This window comes from Anabrus simplex, chromosome 3, assembly GCF_040414725.1.
Source record: "Anabrus simplex isolate iqAnaSimp1 chromosome 3, ASM4041472v1, whole genome shotgun sequence".
Taxonomy (NCBI): domain Eukaryota; kingdom Metazoa; phylum Arthropoda; class Insecta; order Orthoptera; family Tettigoniidae; genus Anabrus; species Anabrus simplex.
Genome location: NC_090267.1, coordinates 442,724,099 through 442,744,801, shown reverse-complemented (window position 1 = coordinate 442,744,801; position 20,703 = coordinate 442,724,099). Strand labels below are relative to the sequence as shown.

The 20,703-nt window shown below is 39.0% G+C and overlaps 1 protein-coding gene across 2 annotated transcripts in view; it reads right to left on the bottom strand.

Annotated features, from left to right (window-relative positions):
- Positions 1-2,291: 2,291 nt before the first annotated feature.
- Positions 2,292-20,703, bottom strand: part of mus81 (mus81 structure-specific endonuclease subunit) — a 181,205-nt gene continuing 162,793 nt past the window's right edge. For both annotated transcript variants that reach the window (XM_067143518.2, XM_067143519.2), the window contains exons 9-11: positions 19,199-19,411; positions 15,607-15,720; positions 2,292-2,832 (exon numbers count right to left, since the gene is read on the bottom strand). In XM_067143518.2, coding sequence (XP_066999619.2) covers positions 2,593-2,832; positions 15,607-15,720; positions 19,199-19,411 — 567 coding nt within the window. In that variant the 3' untranslated portion in view covers positions 2,292-2,592. The remainder of the gene's footprint in view (positions 2,833-15,606; positions 15,721-19,198; positions 19,412-20,703) is intronic.

Here is a 20,703-nt window from a genome sequence, read left to right as displayed (position 1 = left end):
CTCAAACTCTAGATACCTGTGCATGGGATTTCTAATGCTTGGCAGGATGTCAAGCCACCTACACTAGTTCAATCCTGGAGAAAAATTCTTTCAGATATAGAAGAAAGTGATTTTTAAGGTTTCACTGATGAAAAAATAACAAATTTTTAGTGTGGCATCAGGTTTAAATGGATTTGAAGATGTTGAGGAAAATCTGAATGAGGCTGAGACAAGAGGAATGAGGCATAGGAACCCAGCTTCCAATACAAGAGTAATGGAAAAATTGTGACCACCGCAATGCAGTAGAACAAAGAGGAGGACAGTGAATGTGAAAGTGTAGATTAAGACGGTGACCTTGTCATCCATAGTATGGTATTGCCGTGCAGTGTGATGATACTCTTCTACATTATACGGACCAAAGGGGGTTTCAGTACAATAACACTGGTATAAGAAAAATTCATAGTGCTGTGCAGAAAAGTGTCAGCTCCTCTCAGAGCCAGGCCAACATAAAGGCTATTTTGAGAAATGAAATGGCGTATGGCTTTTAGTGCCGGGAGTGTCCGAGGACATGTTCGGCTCGCCAGGTGCAGGTCTTTCGATTTGACACCCGTAGGTGACCTGCGTGTCGTGATGAGGATGAAATGATGATGAAGACGACACATACACCCAGCCCCAGTGCCAGCGAAATTAACCAATTATGGTTAAAATTCCCGACCCTGCCGGGAATCGAACCCAGGACCCCTGTGACCAAAGGCCAGCACGCTAACCATTTAGCCATGGAGCCGGACTATTTTGAGAAATTAGTACAGTATGTTAATGCAATGTAACCTACCAGTACAGTAATTGGATAAACTTTAGAACCAAATTTATTAAGATAGCAGAGGATACCCGGGTTGTAACTATTCCTTTTTTGACTTCAGCTGGATGTGCTGCATCAGTCTTGAATCTAATGTTTGGATTGATTATAAATAACCGGCTTTAATTTTTGTTGAAGACTATAATGTCTATTCAACGAATGCAGCCAGTAGTGGAGATGCTATGAACTACTTCAAACAACCATCTTTCAAGCTCTTGTGTGTGCCGTGAAGGTTTTCATCTCATTAGGACAACTGTTACCGTTAAGAGTTCTGCCTGACAGAGCTGTGGAAAATGATGAACTGAACTTGAAAACTCTCAATTTCACTGAACAATTAAGTCTACCAAATTATCCAGGCTGTCTGATCATGAGCAGAATGAGTCTGGGCAGAAAACTCGTAAGTTCAACTGCCTCACTCATTGACAGATTGTTGCCACATGCATGCATTCATTCATTCATTCATTCTCGGCACATCTTTATTGTATAACCTTCTTTGTGCCCTCACTGCATATAACACTTGTAATGCACACAGGTGAAGCAGAAATAATGTAATAACTTGCAGAGTGATCACTGTTTGAGTGATAGAACAACTGAGTAGACTAGTATACCAAGCTTCTTTTTGCGTTTAGGTTAACACACATAGGTCACTGTTCAAATATCGCCCACTTTGACTCGGCAACAATGAGTCTGATTCAAGTTTGTTTAGACTCGTTCATTTATGAGCCTATCTCTGTTCATTCTCTGATCAAACCCGCTGAGTAGTACAAGTGGAGAGATAATTATAATCTGGTGGAATGGGCTCAGATTCACTCAATGCATAGCTCTACTGCTGGGAATAACTCCTACTGCTGCCATGTTACCAGCCATCTTGAAGACATCACACCACTTGCTGCTAACGAGTCCTTGCTAGTTTAGAATCCACTTATCAACTTAAACTTTAAGGCATCGAGTCCATATAGTCTGACACTGTGGTTAGGCGGTTCAAGTACCCCTGGTCAATAACTTTTCACCATTAGAAGTTTGGCTCGCAGGATAGCAGAGGTGGTGGGGTATACAATTTCTAATCACTAGATTGCATGCCAAAAGCCTGGACTCAATTCCAAACCTCTCCGCAGTGTTCATATGAAGTGAGGGCATGTAATACTGTTGAGGATGATTCATCCTTTGGATAGGAATGTAAAGTCTTGAGCGGACCTCTTGGTGCTATTTGACATGAGTAGGCTATGTGCTGGCACCAGGTTTCATTCTCTCCTTCTACTATCATGTACTATGATGTATCACATCATTCATTTCATCTCACTACCTCTTCTGAAGAGGCTGATGTCAGGAAGGGCATCCAATTGTAAAAACTCGTTATGAAGATTCATCTCCCTACATACCTGACCCTGTAGAGAAACAGGACAAGGGTTGGACATACACACTTACATTATATTTAAACTGTTTAACTTAACTGTTGCAGCCATTTTATCAGCGATTAGATTCTTCTTACAGGCTTCATTCACATACTGTACATTTGAACCTAGTTCACAATGAATAAGTCAGTAATCTTTAGATAGTATAGATAAATAATATTTTATCTCACAACAGTCTGAAAACTAGCTACATATTGTAGCTTAGTACAAAATAGCTTAGAAGAAACTAGGAGATGAAGGTAGAGAGGAATACGCAAAACATTTAAGGTTTAAAAGGCAACTCAAAAGTATAGAGGGAAGTATAATAAAACATTAAAATATAACAGAGAATAATCTATGCTTATGCTATGATAGTGTTTTACTTGAGTAAAGCTGATAAACTGCCTTGCTGATGACTGGCCCCAGTAGCCTACCAAGAGAGCCATGAGAAATATCTGCAAGCAATTTCTCACTAGCACCACTCTGATACATGGCTACCAGAGAACGAGGAGTAGGGAACTGCTGAACAATAGCCAAAGCTTTTTCCACGGACAGCCCATGCAATTGTAAGAGTTGTCTCACAAACATATCACTCACTCGAAATCGCTGGAAAAAATTAAATAAAAACTGTACTTAAAAAAAAAAACAGAAAGAAATGGAAATATGCAAACCATGGTTAAGACCTTATTTCTTGGAATTAATGGAAACACTGTCATGAAGAAATGAAAAGAAAGGAATCAACAAATAAATTATATAGATTACGACAAGGAATACTTCAAAATAAGAAATAATAATTTACACCACCTTTCCAATACTTATCTTTCCTTATATTTAGGATATAAACATTACAACTGGTGTTGTAAGTTGGGACATGTTTCACTTAACTGTCGTACGCATCATCAGCCAAAATGAATCTTAGCCTAAAGTTAGGTCAGGGCCCCGAACCTAGTGACCTTAAAGTATATGTTACCCTAAGATTCGATGTTTACATTATGAAAATCAATAGTCTTAAAACTAATATGAAATCTTCTAACAAATTATTATTTCTTATTTTAATGTTTATAATCTGATGTCCAATACGGTCTACAATGAGATTTATTACTTGTAAGGAATACTTCACCAGTAAAGAACTTCATCTAACCCATATCTGCCCACTGCTGACATTTGTGGTAAGTTTGTTCCTTTCCAATTCTTATACGAACCTGTTGGGATCCTTTCCTCCTTCTGAGTCTACCTTATGTCCTAATCTTTTACCACCTGTATTCATCTATGTTTGTTCCCATATCCTGTATTTATCCAGTTTTCTTCCTATCCTGCACTTCCTGCATCAGAACTGAAGAACTGTTAAAATGGCCCCTCAAGTGTTACTGCCCGCTTGAAGTCTGCTGCTATCTCGTGTGGAATGATTATATGCTTCCAGTGCACAGGTCAGTATAGCACTGTAACAACTTTAAAACCGGGTATGTTTGCACCGTTTTTGTACTTGGGAAAGAAAAACGAGCTTGTTGGGGGTAAAGGAAAAATGGATGTAGAATAACTGGGATTGATGAGGAGAGAGCCTTTTATTTGAAGACGGCAGTGTATGAAGATGTGGATATTGTCCTTGTCCTTTTGTGTTTTCATGCTTATCCTTATCCCCTCTTTCTATTGGTCCCTCTTCCTGCACTGACCTATCATTGTATTGATCCTATTGTGTTCCTTTTCATGTTCCTATCTATATACGAATTGGACAGGAAGATGATCTACAGGAGATAGAGTTGTTCATCATCATCATCATCATCATCATTCCTCGGCTCCAGATCCCTGCTAAATATGAACCTCCTTCTGTCAAAGGATCTCCTTCCAGTTCAGCCCACCCTCTTCCAGATCACTGTTATTTGATCTATCCTACTTATCCAAGGTCTTCAAAAACATCTCGTTCCTATTATTATTATTATTATTATTATTATTATTATTATTATTATTATTATTATTTTCTCAAAGCACTCCTTTGGTTTCCTTCCCTCCTCTATTCCTTCTAACATGCCCATACCATCTTAGGCATGGCCTCTGGAGCACGGTGCATATATATGATATGATCTTCAATTCAGAAGCTTGAATTCTGCTGCTATCTCGTGTGGAAGGATTATATGCTTCCAGTGCACAGGTCAGTATGGCACCGTAACAACTTTAAAACCGGGTATGTTTGCACCGTTTTGGTACTTTGTCATCCCAAAGTGATGTTCCGACTTGAGTGTAAAATAAAGCTGCACTGTCGGCCCTATTACAGTAGTAATTTTCCATTTACTGCTGTTGACCTTGCTCAGTACACTGCCAATGTACTTAAATTGGTCCACATTTTGTAACAACTAATTGTTCACGTAAGTGGTTGCATCAGAGCTATCTATGTTCATAACTATCATTTTTGTTTGGCTAATTTTGAGCCCATACTCCCTGAACAATTAATTTCAAATATTCACTTTTTGTTCCACCTCCATTCTGTCTCTCCCCAAATCATGACATCATCAGTAAACCTTCTCTTGAGGTCATCCTCAGCAGTACAACTCAAAACCCGCAAGTGTTGTTAAAAACGTGTACAAAACATTTTAAAATACACTTAAAGAATAACATTAAATTTACAAGACCTGGGGAATACACTTTAAAAAAAAAACACTAACATTTAAGCAAGTCAAATTAAAGAGTATTCACTTGTTGCAAATGAGTTCAACAAGTTTTAAATATCATATGAAACATTTCCAAGTTCACATTTGCCCACTGCGTATGGATCAGGCTTTGTTGTTGAGGTCTTGAGGTTCCATTATAACAATTTTGCTGCCTTAGATTAATATAAAAACTCCTGGTTCTTTATGTCTTGAATAATAATATTTCCAATGTATGGCTAATGTCTTTATCCTGGGATTCCTGGCAGCGAGGGACGTCAATGTTGTTAGAAGGTCGATGGGTCAAAAAAGTATGCTCCTGACGATGTCAATCTGAATTGACGTTTAAGGTTTATAAAGACGTCTCTCACTCATTGTTCCCAGGATGTTGAGAGTATTGGCAACCTGTTTGGTTATTTATAGTCATTTCACTTTGGAGAATGGTGGATGATTTCCCTCTTATTGTCGTACGTACGACGCTGTAACTGGTGTAAAACCTTCAATTATTATGTTTAATATATTTTAATCATAGTTTATTTAATGCTAAATTATATTTTATTAAGTGTTAAACATGACTAGTATATGGTTCCTCTGTAAATATGTAGTATAACTTTGTATAACCTCAAATACGTATTGTATAACCTCAAAATCTATATGGTCGAAAGCGGTAGAAAATTCCATAATGTTCGTATATTAGACTTATTGTACTATATTTGGTATATATGAAGGGTTCTGGAAACTTACAGGTACATGTAGAGACATTACGAATGTTGTAGATAATTCCATGTACATTTTTAAATATCGAAAGAACATTCGAGTACCCATTTGACTAGCTGGTCGATCGATGTTTCGAAGGTGTTTCATAAGAGTGTTGTAAGAACTCTTCCAGAAGTCTATCATTCTAGATGGTTGATCAAATGGTATAAATATTGAGCTGTCAGTCAGTGAAAGCAGTTCTCAGTTCTAAGTTCGCAGATCTTGGTTCTTGGGACTCAGGTAAGTGATGGACTGGGAGTGACTGCTGGGCTCCGAGGTGGAGTCTGAGTACTGGACTCAAGTGAATCAGGTGGCAGATTCAAGAGAAAGTATGTTATAGTGCGCGCGTCAGTGTCGTTAATATCTGTACTTGTCAGAATCGACTTCAGGGTACTCCGCTATTGAGTGTTTTATATAGTGTCATTTGTGACTGTGTATAATTGTGTGTTGGGTCGTACAGTGTAAATAAACTAATTTATATAAGGAAGTGAACGTGTTCTCGTGGGATATTTATTTTAGTCAAATAAAATCGCAACGTAGAACGATAGTCGATGGGTCAAAAAAGTATGCTCATGTGGATGTCAATCTGAATCGAGGTTTAAGGTTTATAAAGACGTCTCTCACTCATTGTTGCCAGGATGTTGAGTGTATTGGCAACCTGTTTGGTTATTTATAGTCATTTCACTTTGGTATTGTATTGAATGGTGGATGATTTCCCTCTTACTCTCCAGATATTTTGCCTATTTAGACATACCCATAATTTAGCTCTTAAGATAAAAGTTACACTGAAAATAAACTAGGTAATGTTCAGTATATAGATATTAAAGAGGTAGAACTAAAATGGCCAACTGGACAACCACAGGAATCCAAACTCACAACCTTCCAATTTTGCACTGAATGCTCTAGCATTGAGCTATGGTGGACTAAATTGTGGTGTCAGGTGTCTGGTTGGCCATTTTTGTTCTGTACTTAACACCTCTTTGATATGTATTATATATAGGTCATCAGCAGAGGTCAGAAAGTCATGAAAGAGTTTTAACTTGTGCAATGAACAGCAAATGAAGAACGAACCCCTGCACTTACATGCAAAGGTTCACTCCATCTGAATCAAAAGCGAACTCCTTCAGGATGATCATACATATAACTACTTCTGCAAAACACACATTGAGTCACCTCCCACTGGAGCATGGGGCATCCACGAAGCTGCACCATCTTACTCTGTTGAATGCGATACTCTTCACTTCTCTTCACTTGTCGACCTTCATCCTTGATGGACTGTCTGCATAAGTGTTCAGGCCTTCCCCTTCTCTGAGCACCCTGAGGATTCCAGTCAAATACTTGTTTCTCAATGGCACTGTCTGTTTCAATGAGTGTCTCTCCTAAGCACTTCTATATTCCTAATTTTATTTGAATTTTGATTGTTCTTCTGATGCTCATGTTCATAGTTCTTCATTTGCAATTACCTATCTGTGATTATTCATTATTCTGCCCATATAACCAAAGTGACATGACATTGCTTCTGGAAATTTTCAGTTTAGTTTTTGTGGTTATTATTTTGCTCTTCCGGAGAGGATACAGATGAACAAAGGCCCCATCTGCTCTCTGGATATGTTGTTTTACATCTTCTTCTGCCCCTCCATCCTTTGCAACAACAGTTTCTAAATGGGTAAAATTTATTCTCCAGTTTTCTTGTATCAAATTTCTTTCCAGTTCTCCAAATTTATTGGCAGCTGCCATTATATGGAGTTTAAAAACTGCGATTAGGAAGTGGTGATCACTACAAATATCAGCACATATCTTATTTCTAACATCTAGGGGTGGCCTTCTCCATTTGTAGGAAATACAAATGTGGTCTAATTGGTTTTCTGTCACATGAACACGAGATACCCATCTTGCCTTTGTGGGGAAAAACTAGATATGAATGGTTAGATTATTTTCTGCACAAAAGACTACAAACATCTGGCCATTTTCGTTTGTTCTCCTAGGCCATGCTTTCTCATAATGTACTCCAATTCCTCATTTAATACTCCAATTTCAGCATTTAGTTCTCCCATAAAATTACATATATCCTTTTTATTTTATAAGAGTATTTAGTGCATTCTGGAAAAAAATTCCATCTTTTTTGCAGTTTCTGAAACTTCTGTTGGGGTATAACACTGTACAATTTGATGCTCCTCTTTTTTTTTTTTTTTTTTTTAAATGCTATTGTTCGGGGCGTTGACCCTTTTGCCCCTACTTGCACCATATGATATGAACCTGCATGTAATGGGGATTGCGGAAATGTAGAGTCTTGAATGTGAGGAAAGGATCGTTAAGGGCGGCACAAACACCCAGTCCCCAGGCCAGGGATATTAATCATTTACAATTAAAACCCCTGACCCGGTCGGGAATTGAACCCAGGGCCACCAGGTGATAGGTGGACGCGTTGCCCCCTACACCACAGGGCCGAACTTGTGCGCCTCACTTTTGTTTAGAATCTTGCAGTTGTGATCCTCACCGGAAAACAGGGTTCCATTCCAGTAAGCTTTTCTTTGCCAATTTACTCATCAAAATTCCTATATCATTTTGATGTTCATGATCTTTCAATCTTCGTGAGTATAAGAAAGTGAATCCTTCTTTAGTTTGTATCTTTCCAAAACTTTTCCATCTGGCTTCACTAATTCCCAGAATATTCTGTCCATAAATTGCACTGTGGCTACTGCTTGATGAAGTTTATTGCTCTCTCTTAATGTGTTCACACATTCCAACATCTTATTTGTGTTTTATGTTTAAGGCCAAAGGTTTGCAAAAGTTTCCTTAACCCATTGAGCTCTATATATCTGTTGGATTGAAATTGCATTGGGGCTGGGATTATTTTGAAGGAAATCTAGTGACGCTTTGCATGATGAGAAATATGTTACTTGCAAGAGCATTTAAGATTTAAATACACACGAAAAGAAACGGCATTAATGCCATTAAGCACGAAACAAGTAGTATCATCAGTCCGTACTCAGTCCGCCTGCTGAGTTGCAACACAGTCATCTCCTTGCACTTCCTATTTCATTTCCATGTATATTTCTTCAACAGGAGCATTACTCACACTATTACTCATACAACTAATAATTTTGTTGAAAAAAATTACATTCCTAATCATCATTAATTTCTAAAAGGGATTATATATCAGTAACTTTCAGTTGTTTACTGGCAGCCATCTTGTTTACAAGCAAATCTCAAAGTCTACAAATAGCCCACTTCAAATGAATATTTCCCAGCACACTAAACACTGGAGGGGAAGAGTCCCTACACAAATCACAAATGCAACTCACTCTGCTATCTCTTGAGTAAAAGTTGAATTATGTAATAAAGTGAGACAATAGAACAGTTCTGTGGCCCGGCATTTGTCCACCAAGATGAAGCACGGAACAGTTCCGTGGCTCAGGCCCAATGAGTTAATAACTGAATTTAAGGTGGGGTGTGGGAGTTATAAGCCTACAGTCCCCCTGTGGGGGGGTAGGATTAACACCCACAGTATCTTTTGCCAGTTGTAAGAGGTGTCTAAAAGGGTCCCAGGGGCTCTGAACTTCGGAGAGTGGGTTGGCGACCACGGGGCCCTGAGCGGAGTCCTGGCATTGCTTCCACTTACTTGTGCCAGGCTCCTCACTTTCACCTATCCGACCTCCCTTGGTAGACTCTTGTTCTTTTCTGATCCCGACGGTATTACAGCAATTACAATTACAGCAGTCGAGGCCTAGGGAGTCTTTCATTTTCACGCCCTTCGTGACCCGTGTCTTTCTTTGGCCAATACCTTCATTTTTCAAAGCGTTGGTTAACTTCCATTTCTCTCTGATTAGTGTTATATAGAGGACAATTGCCTAGTTGTACTTCCTCTTAAAACAATCTCCACCACCATCAGCACCATTAGCCTACAGCTTCTGAGATTGGTGGTGGAGTCACCATCTAAACAACCAAAAGGGCTAAATTTTTGTTATGAATTTTTCCCTTAGTCTTTGATCATCCCTTCTCTCTGAAAGACAGCTGTTTCTCTCTTTCTTTCCCCCAAGAGAGTGGAGTGCCTGTTCTGCCAACTACACCATTCTGAAGATCTCGTTCTCTGCCGCAGCTGACGTTAAGGACTTTACCATTACCCCAGCAGGGGACCTAATATAGGTGCGGTCTGTCGTTTAGTTTAGCGTTTATTAGTTGCTCACAGTGCAAGTCAGAGGTATGATTTGATTATTTTGTGACCTCTGAAGATGACCGCTTTGTGAAATAATGCTAATATATTTCTACATAGCATCCTCCTACTCAAAAGCAGATATTTTTCACACCACTCAAAGATAAATTTTCATCATTTCCTGTGGAAAAGGTTTTCCATTAGCAGTTAATATTCCACATAAGAACCAAACATTGTATGGTGCTTTCCACGATATTAACAATACTGTGCTGTGAAGTAGGTTCCTTGTCAGAAGTAATCAAAATGTTCCTACTGTTCAAATGTTACTCATGTAAGCAAAGTAAACAAACTTCCATATAAAACAAACTTAAGTCATATTTATGTTTATTTTGGGTATCAGGGAAGAAAATGAACAAAAATTAGAAGAACTAAATACCTGGCAGAGGGCAATTGAAGAAGCAGGCATGGAAATAAATTTAACGAAAAGTGAGGTAATGAAAATCAGTAGAGGAAACAGAAATGAAGGTGTAATGGAATTTTTTTTAAAGAAGTAGATACTTTTAAATAAAGCTAACTGGTAAAGAAGTACTGGGAGGACCGCAAAGCCCAAACAATCCCTTCAAAGAGACCTGAACGACGGACTGACTAAAGTGATCCTATGTGGTCATAAAAGAAGAAGAAGAAGAAGAAAGAAAACATCAATGAAGAAATTTCGGAGAGGATAGGAAATTGCTCAAATTGTTATTACTGTGTATCAAACATAATTAGAAATTGGAAATTACCTATAAATATTATCTGCCAATACTGACCTATAGATCAGAATGTTAGATTTGGACAAAAAAAAAAGATCCGAGTAGATTACAAGGGATGGAGATGCGCTTTTTGCGAGGAATCTTAGGTAAAATGAGGAGGGACAAGATAAGAAACAAAACAACACAAAACACGCTATAGTTCAACCCCTAAAAAAGAAACTATGGAGAGAAATAGGCTGAAATAGTTCGGCCACGTCAAAAGAATGGGACAAGAATAATAAATAATGTTATTTGCTTTACGTCCCACTAACTACTTTTTTTATGGTCTTCGGAGACGCCAAGGTGCCGGAATTTAGTCCCGCAGGAGTTCTTTTACGTGCCAGTAAATCTACCGATACGGGGCTGTCGTATTTGAGCACCTTCAAATGCCACCGGACTGAGAATGGGACAAGAAAGATTACCAAGAAGAGCTCTGGAATGGACAGAATCTGGAAGAAGACTAATTGGAAGACCACGAACAAGATGGAAGGATCAGGTGGAGAATGATGTAAATCGGAGAGGACTACAATGGGAGACAGTGATGAACAACAGACTGTGGGGAAAAAAGGGAATATTGGAAGAAAGTCTGTGAACGACCTGCATAAACAGAAATGTATCAGGAATAAGAAGATGACAACTTTGATTCTACAATGACATTCATAGCATAATGAGTGCATCTGGAGGCTATTAAGTTGTTATTCATAGTCAGCTATAAGTTGTTATTCATAGTCAGCTATGCTGCAAAAGTCCACCTCATTGACTGAATAATTAATGTACTGGCCTTCGGTTCAGAAGGTCCAAGTTAGATTCCTGGTTGGGTCGGGTTTTCTAACACTATGGTTAATCCCTCTGGTATAGGGAGTGGTGTTTGTGCTAGTCCTGTGCTAGTTAATATGCTGCTATTCATTTACACACAACCCATCACATTATTAACCACCACACAACCACAAGATAGTGAATACATCCCTCCACATAGAGCTGGCAGCAGTAAGAGCATCCTTCGGTAAAACTCGGTCAAATCTACACTGGACAATAGGGCAGGAAGAAAAAGAAGAAGTTGTGCTGCAAAAGCCCTTTTTGGCTTAGAGAGGAAAGCAAAGGGCAAAATTGCTTCATTCTTCATCTTGCCTAGCATCCTCATTAAAGCGTCACCATCCATATTGTGCAGATTTCCTACAATCACATAACATTTAGAGGCGCTATTTGGGGCTTCAACTAGTCTCTGAGCTGGTGATCTGACTTGATAAATGAAAGAAAAATTGGTTATTAATAACAACAGCCTAAAATTAGATGGTTAACGACGACCTGAAAAAATCCAAAGCTATGTCTAGAAAAGACAGAGGATGTTACTCAATTTTAACCTCATCCTCCGTCTTCTTCTTCTTCTTCTTCTTCTTCTTCTTCTTCTTCTTCTTCTTCTTCTTCTTCTTCTTCTTCTTCTTCTTCTTCTTCTTCTTCAGCACAATTAATCCCACTTATGTGGATATTCGTCCTCCACATTCCTCTGTCCAAAACCATTTCCTCAACAAGCCCCAACTGTTTCATGCTTTTTTGAATGATGTCCATCCATCACTTTCTGGGTCATCCTAGACTCTTTTTACCTGGTGGAAGCATTTCAATAATCTCATTCCCCACACAATCTTGATGTCTTCTCTTAACATGGCCATACCATCTGAGCCCAACTTTCCTGACTTTCTCAGAAACTAATCACGTCATTTCTCACTTTGTCCAACCTTGTATGCTCACCTGTCCACCTCAGCGTTCGCACTGCTGCCAAGTTTGTACTCCATATAGAATTGCTGGTCTCACTACAGCCTGGTGTACATTCCCTTCCACTTTTTCTGGTATCTTCTTGTCATACAGTACATTCAAAGTCTTTCTTAAGGCAATCTTCAATTCCAAAAGAAGAGGCTAAACATCTGTCCCCGGGGGATGCAGTGCCACCTAGATTATATGGACTGCCTAAGATCCATAAAACAGATGTTCCCCTCAGACCTATTGTTGGTACGATAGGTTCTCCTACGTATGCTCTGGCTAAATACCTAAGCAAATTGTCTCAGCCACACATAGGACATACTGAATCAACGTCAGGGACTCTCGGTATTTCGTCAATAAGCTGTCAACCGTAACCCTTCAACCTAATGCACTTTTGCTGAGTTTCGATGTGGAGTACTTCTTCACTAAAGTGCCGATTGACTCAGTCACGTTTCTCATTGAACACCTGTTCGCTGAGAACATTACTAAGCTATTTTACCACTGCATGACTTCCAGCTATTTATTGTGGGGTGGGAATTTTTACGAACGGACAGAGTGGCTATGGGAAATCCACTTTTGGCCGTAATGGCTAATTTCATTATGGAGCATTTCGAGGACGAGGTTATTGCTTCGGCGCCCGTCAAACCTATGATATGGTGGAGGTATGTTGACGATGCATTTGTGGTCTGGACAGAAGGTCCTGAGAAACTTCACCTATTTCTAGACCACCTAAATCAGCAACATCCTTCAATTAAATTCACTACGGAAATGGAGTCAGACGGATGCCTTCCTTTCTTGGATGTTCTAGTAAGGAAGAAACCGGACGGCTCCTTAGGACATACCGTCTATTGTAAGCCTATCCACACAAATCGCTATCTTCATGCAGATTCCCATCACCATCCAGCACAAAAACAAGGCATTCTCACGACACTAGCCAAGAGGGCGAGACGAATTTGTGAGCCATCACATATCCAGGTGGAGATGGACATGCTCAAGGTCACGTTTAAGGGTAATGGTTACAGTGATTTGCAGATTCATAGAGCCCTGCATTCCAGAGAAATGACCAAGCAAAGCTCACAGTAGGAAGAAGTGAAAGGAACTGCCTACTTGCCTTACATTCACAACACCACACCACAGATCGAATTGCCAAGGTCCTCCGCAAACACAATATAAAAAACGTGTTTGGCACCGCCACTAAAACTGCTCACAGTCTGAGTAAAACCAAGGACAAATTGTCCCCACTTTTACATCCTGGGGTATACGAAATTCCCTGTCCTTGTGGTAAGGTATACATCGGCCAAACATGCCGGTCCATTGGTACTCGTATCAAGGAACATGAACGTAATATTCGTCTCAACCAGCCAGACAAATCGGCAAAAGCTAAGCACGCTCTATCGTCGGGTCATGATGTCATGTTCCAAGATGCTCGAGCTCTTACCCACACTAGACACTACAGGTCCAGGATTATACAGGAAGCTGTGGAAATACGTAGAAATCCTAACAATTTCAACAGGGATGCTGGCTATCAATTAAGTACCGTATTTACCCGAATAATCCCTGCCGTCGAATAATGCCCGCACCCTCATTTTAGGAAGGCTCATTTTGAAAAAAAATGAAATGAACTAAAATTTCTTCTATCGAAAGAGTAATGTACGCATAAACAAACATTTTGTATCACTCTGCGAGGTCCACGGGGTCTTTACACAAAAATGAACATGTAAATTTACGGATATTGCTGCTTTGCCTGAGATGATAAAAATACATTATCACTACTATGAATTATATTTTCCATGAAAATGAGGAAGTAGGCCTACTTATGTAACAGGTACTTCATTAATCTGAACTTGCAATAGGGTCGATTCCCAGTAGATGGGAAGATTCGTTGTCTCTTGCATCACTAGAATCCTCTCCTAAATTACTTACAAGTTCATCACACTCCACGTCTAAAACACTTCTCACACGTGGTCTCTTTTTACTGGACAGTAACACGACCGGTGGTGGATAATTCTTTTCCTGCAATGTAAACACTTGAAATAGACACGCCGGTGAAATCTGATGTTAAGTTTGCGATACAGTAAAACCTTGTTAATTCGAAGTCTTTGTAATACAGAAATCGGACTTCCAATTATGTGATTTTGAATTAATATCCATCTTGTAATTCAGAAATGCCAACCGTCACCAGTTTTCGTCGATTCTGCTTTTCCGCGTACTGAGTGCTATGTGATATTGTGGCATTCCTTAAAAAGCTGAATACAAAATAATTACGATTTCACTCTTATTTTCAACTATGAAACACACTATAGACACACCGAAGTGAGTGAAAGTGCGGAAAGCTACCCCTGCACGTTCTGGAAGACGCGTTCTATTGTGACGCGGAGAAATTTTGAATTTAAATTACTCTGTAAAATACGGTACTATTAAAAAAAAATGTAAAGTCAGTTTAGAATTAAAAGTCTGAATTGTTTTCCGTTTATATATGACACATGGAGACAGTTTTCTTCCATCTACGGTGGCACAAAGCATAACTGTACACTCAGCATAAAAAACTAGGTGAGCCAGGAGCGTGTACGCAACCTTGACGCAAATAAAACCCGCACCCTAATTTCGTGCCTCAAGTTTTTTTAAACATATGCGGGGATTATTCACATAAATACGGTAATACCTGGTTGCCAACCATTAAGGATTTACATAGGTTGCCTTCCATTGAAACAATAGCCAAACAAACTGACCTTATCTTTCTCCAGAAAGAAGGGCTTTTAATAGCACTCTGCAAAGCTATGGAACTCACAGTTGGGGGATGTCAAGAATTTGCTTCTTCTAAAATTTCAAATACATTTAAAGAAAAATGTCATTTAATGGAACTGCTGCATGTGCCTGAGTGTGGGGAGGAATGAGTGAATGACAGATTGGTAGAGTGAAAGGAGGTATGTGAGAAAAGGAATGAGTGAATGATAGACTGGTCAAGAGTGAAAGGAAGTATGTGAGCACAGGAATGTGCGATTAGCTGACTGTCGATAGAGAGAATGAATGAGCAGTAAGGAAATGAGTAGGCCTATACATACATATATATTGCACAGTACTATTTAAGTATTTTGTAAACCATGTAAATATTGTAAATAATCTCTCATCTAAGATATATCTAAAACATTTTATATATACATGGGAGGGGGCGAGTCACCCTTTTTCTCTAGAACTTCCGTATTACTGCTCAGAGTCGTGGTATATAAACAATACTAATAATAATCATAAATGCACATTCAAATAAGAAAGTGCAAGCTTTTCTTACCTTAAGCTTCCCTGATGTTTTATTAAACTCATCCAATGTCATGAGTGTAATTAGATCCTGGGTGACATCAAATGGTGGTAAATCATTTTTGCTGCAAGTAACAATAGTTTTATTCTGGAAAGAAGAGAAATAGGCTCTATGTTATTCAGTTATGTTATTCATCATCGTCATCATTATTATTATTATTATTATTATTATTATTATTATTATTATTATTATTATTAATTGTATAGCATAATAATATGTTACCGTAGTGGGAGGCTGAACTAATCTATATATATATAATAAGAGTTTTGTCTGTACATTGCTCAGAATTTGAAAAGAATGGCATTTCTGTATTGGTCATGTCCACAGTAACAAGGAAATGCACTTTTTACTTTTCTGTAATTTCTGTCTGTCTGTCTGTCTGTCTGTCTGTCTGTCTGTCTGTCTTATGTATGTATGTATGTATGTATGTATGTATGTATGTATGTATGTATGTATGTATGTAAGTACACGCATCACGAGAAAACGGCTGAAGATAATTAAATGAAAATCAGTATGTAAAGTCGGAGGATGAACCACTACAATCTAGGCTATAAATCATTTTATTCAAACTGAGTGAAATGGTAGTTAAGGGGAAGGTCTGAAATTTAATTTTCAAATATTTATATTATTAGTGGTCCTATCGATAAATATTACATAACATGAGTTATATAGAATTAAATTTCCGATCATTTATGTCTCATACATGTTTACCGTACTGGCTATAACAGAGATATTCATGAATTTTTATTTTTGTTGCTAAGTTCATATTAACGCCGAGTCAGGAGAAAATGGGTTAACAGAATTTAATGAAAATCTGTACAAGAGTCGGAGAATAAGAAACTACAGTCCAAGCTATAAACAATTTTATTCATCCTGGATGAAATAGTAGCTTAGGGGAAGGCACCTAAAATTTAATTTTTAAATACCTACAGTATGTTATTGGTCCTACTGAAAAGTACTGCATAACAAAAGTTAGAGAGAATACAATTTCTGATCATTTATATTTTATTCAGTTTTACCGTACAGACTATGATAAGAGTGGTATTTGAGAGTCTGAAGAAAACTAAAAGGCCTACAATATTGAAAGCACATAACATTCATCAACAATAACATTATATTGACCATTGTTTCTTGTAATATTATTTGTCTTATGATGCCACTCAACACTGATAGATGGGATTGATTACTGCTGCGTACCGACTATAACAGCCTAACTGAATATCGGCGGGAAATAACTGGAGAGTTAGAAAACTTTCTTCTTTAGCATTCCATTCCATTCCTTTGCTTCCCAATATCTGACCAATGATTGTGTATGAAGAGGCAAGAATTTAAAAAAAGGAGACTGGGACAAATATGAAAACTGTTCTTCTGTAATAAGCAACTACTGGAACGTAACACACTGGTTCATCATAGTAGCCTATTCCAGCTATTCAATCCCTACTCTGTCGGGCTGTTTTGAATGAGCAGTACTACTACTTAGTTGTAGTCGTAGTAGTAGTAGTAGTAGTAGTCGTAGTAGTAGTAGTAGTAGTAGTAGTAGTAGTAGTAGTAGTAGTAGTAGTAGTAGTAGTAGTAGTATGATCTGGTCTAGAATTATAATTTAGGCCTATTGCAAAATATAGCACCATAATTCACTAAATAATTCAAAATTCATCCCTGAAAGGAGCCATTTCTTAAAAGCTCTTTTCGCTTCACTTTTATTAATTCTACATTCATTTCATTCCAAATTAGCAGTGAAGAGGGGCTTTCTCCTCTGGCTTGGAGGAAGAATTTGCCTCCAAGTCAGATAGTTCTTTCCGCCACCAGTGTAGTGAATTGAGATTTTCCGATTCATCGGGTATGCCTAGGAAACAGATTAGTAAAACGGCATAGTTTTTGCCCTGGGACTCTCCACTATTCGACCCCCCACCCACCCACCCCTTGCCGGAAAAAGATGAAGTGTGTTCACGGATCACTGCTGTCTGTGGCTTGGTCATTCCAGCTCTGAAAATTTGGATTGTTAGTTCGAAAGCGTAGTACTGTTTGTTAAAAGTGAGATAATGCGTGGTTTTTCATTCGATCGAATATTTCATATGAAAACATTTTTGTTAATGGTATCATTCCTACTGACGTGATTGTAATGACCTATGTTCATTTCAGTTGGGAAAATTAATAAGACAGTCTTTCCGAGGATGTAAAAAGGCAGGTGGAGATTGAGTGTGTGCCATTATAATGCTCCCCAACTTGATTGTGACTGATGATAGGCAAGTGGGCCTACCGTTACAATGAATATTCCCTAACCCAGTCGTCATATGAGAAGAGACGTTCGGTGACTTCTCTCTCGCGTTTCTAGGGTAACATTAAGAACTATGCAATCTAATACAATCTTGCTCACATGTGTACACTACCTAAACTAGAATTCTGTATACAATGTAGAATTCCATAACAAAGCACGGGTACATCAGCTAGTCAAAAATATATCAAAATAACCATTCCAGCTCAATTCATGGTTTTTCAAAGTTGATTCTAAATCTCTAGGCAATGTCTCACTTTTGCCTGACAACATTAACTCCTACCAATACTATTACAGCTTAGAGTGTATTTACTTACATATTATTTGATTTTAAGTCATGTAAAGAGAGATAGGAACTTTAAAAGGAACGCACAATAGGATCAACACAATTCCAGGTCGGTGTATGAAGAGGGAAGAATTTGGAAAAAGGAGACTGGGACAAATACGAAAACTGTTCTTCTGTAATAAGCAAGCTCGTGTCCTCATACCAAGGTGGTGCAGCTTTTTTCAGGCACATCTCCAATGGAGTTGAGCTGCACATGCCATTTTAACCACACACCAGCCCTCCTGCCATTCTTAAATCTCTGGCTTCCAAGGACAGCAGCTAATAGCACCAACAGTTACACTATGGAGACGGGCAGTTCTATATCCATTTCAATACTTCAGTATGGTCAGCGTACTGGCCTTCGGTTCAGAGGGTCCTGGGTTCGATTCCCGGCCGGGTCGGGGATTTTAACCTTCATTGGTTAATTCCAATGGCCCGGGGGCTGGGTGTTTGTGCTGTCCCCAACATCCCTGACTCACACACCACACATAACACTATCCTCCACCACAATAACACGCAGTTACCTACACATTGCAGATGCCGCCCACCCTCATCGGAGGGTCTGCCTTACAAGGGCTGCACTCGGCTAGAAATAGCCATACGAAATTATTATTATTATTATTATACTTCAGTTACTTTAATATTCAAATATACTGTGGCTTTCCGTTATTCAACCACAGCTTTCACTACTTGGCTCTGTATGATGTTGGTGAGGGTGTCTGTTTCCCAACACTTGCTGTACCACATGCTTCAGTATGCTATCTATGGAAGCTGCTGCCTTTTATTTTTTTTAAACAGGTGCGTTTAGTTTTTTTATAATATTTTGAACAAAGCCCCTAATAACACTTCCCTGAAGTTATCAGCATCACTACTCCCCACTCACACTTTTTCTTTCAGCAAGAAAGAAATGTAACTTGACCAAATTGCATCAATCTAAACACAATGATTTATATATAAAAAGTTCTTACCTGGAAGATACTATTGAACAGACGAGTAAGTGTTGCCAGATATGCTATTGACTCTCGATGATTGGCTGTATACTTGACAGAAAACCCATCAATAACTTGAGTATTAACAGCAGCTTGATTAATAGTTTTAAGCGGGAGGGTAGTATGAGGGTCTTTCCCATGCCTCTCTACCAGATATATTAAATTCTGTATCCCGCACTGCTTCAAACGGAACTAGAAATAATTAAAAAAACACTTTATAGAACAGTAAAGAATACAATAAAACAGAGAGGAAAATACAATAGAATACAATATGCATTACTCATAACATCCATCCTGATCATGGCAAAGACAAACATTATGGCTAATCCAAAAGAGAACTATCCCTATATAGTACACCCTTCTAAGATGTACTGTAAAGAAAAGAAAGAAAATATGAAATTAAAAAAATTAAAATTCAGAATTGTTCCGATAATTATATTCGCCATCAGGCTCACAGTGTGATTTTCAGTGGCCCACCTTTCTGTCACTACAATGAAAAGAGCTACTCAGTTCAAAAAAATTTGGGGAACATGTTTTGTAACGTCTAGTATGTGAATGTTAATTTGGTAGATGGGGTTCCAATGGTCGTGCAGCATACCTTGAGACCTTAGCTACTCCGGGTATGTCAAATAAAAGTTATACTCCATCTGTAGGTGTAGTCATGCATTAAACTGTCAGTTGACCCCTCAAAACAAAATGAATAGCGGTGCATCCGTGTGCCATTGTAAGGTACACGGACTACTATGGTCATTTGAGCACGTTGTACGTAAACCAGCACATCCCATGAGACATCTTAACGAGATTCAAGTTGCAAGGCCCGTTGCTTTGATCCAGGAAAGATGGACATTTGTCGTGTTGCTGTGGATCTCAATGTCTCTCCGCCAGTTATTCAATGCTTGTGGAATCGCTACAATGTAAAAGGCCAGCTCACAAGGAGGGTCGGACAAGGTCATGGACACATGACAACCCCACAGAATGACCGATATCTGACCATCTGTGAATTGCGGCGTCGTTCAGCGACTGCCAAAGAACTGCAAGACATCACGGGGGTCACTGGAGTCACTGTATCTGACCAGACAGTAGAGAAGTATCCTTATGACCCAGACATCCTGTTAGAGTGCCCCATTTAACACAGCTCGCCTTCTGATTGCCCGCACCCACGTCAACTGGCAACTTCGCCAATGGAGACCTGTGTTGTTCACAGAGGAGTCCAGATTTCCTGATACAGCGTGATGGATGTCAACGTGTATGGAGACGCTGTGGTGAGCAGTACATGACAAATATTGTCCAGGAAGGCAACCGATTCAGACAAGGTTCTGTGATGATGTGGGGTAGCATCAGTATTGATGGCCGTATGGATCTTGTCATCGTCCGTGGTAATCTTACCGCTGCGGGGTACATCGAGCAGATACTGCTACAGCATGTATCAGTTAGACCTGAATTCGTACTCATGCACGACAATGCCAGGGCTCATGCAGCGCGCA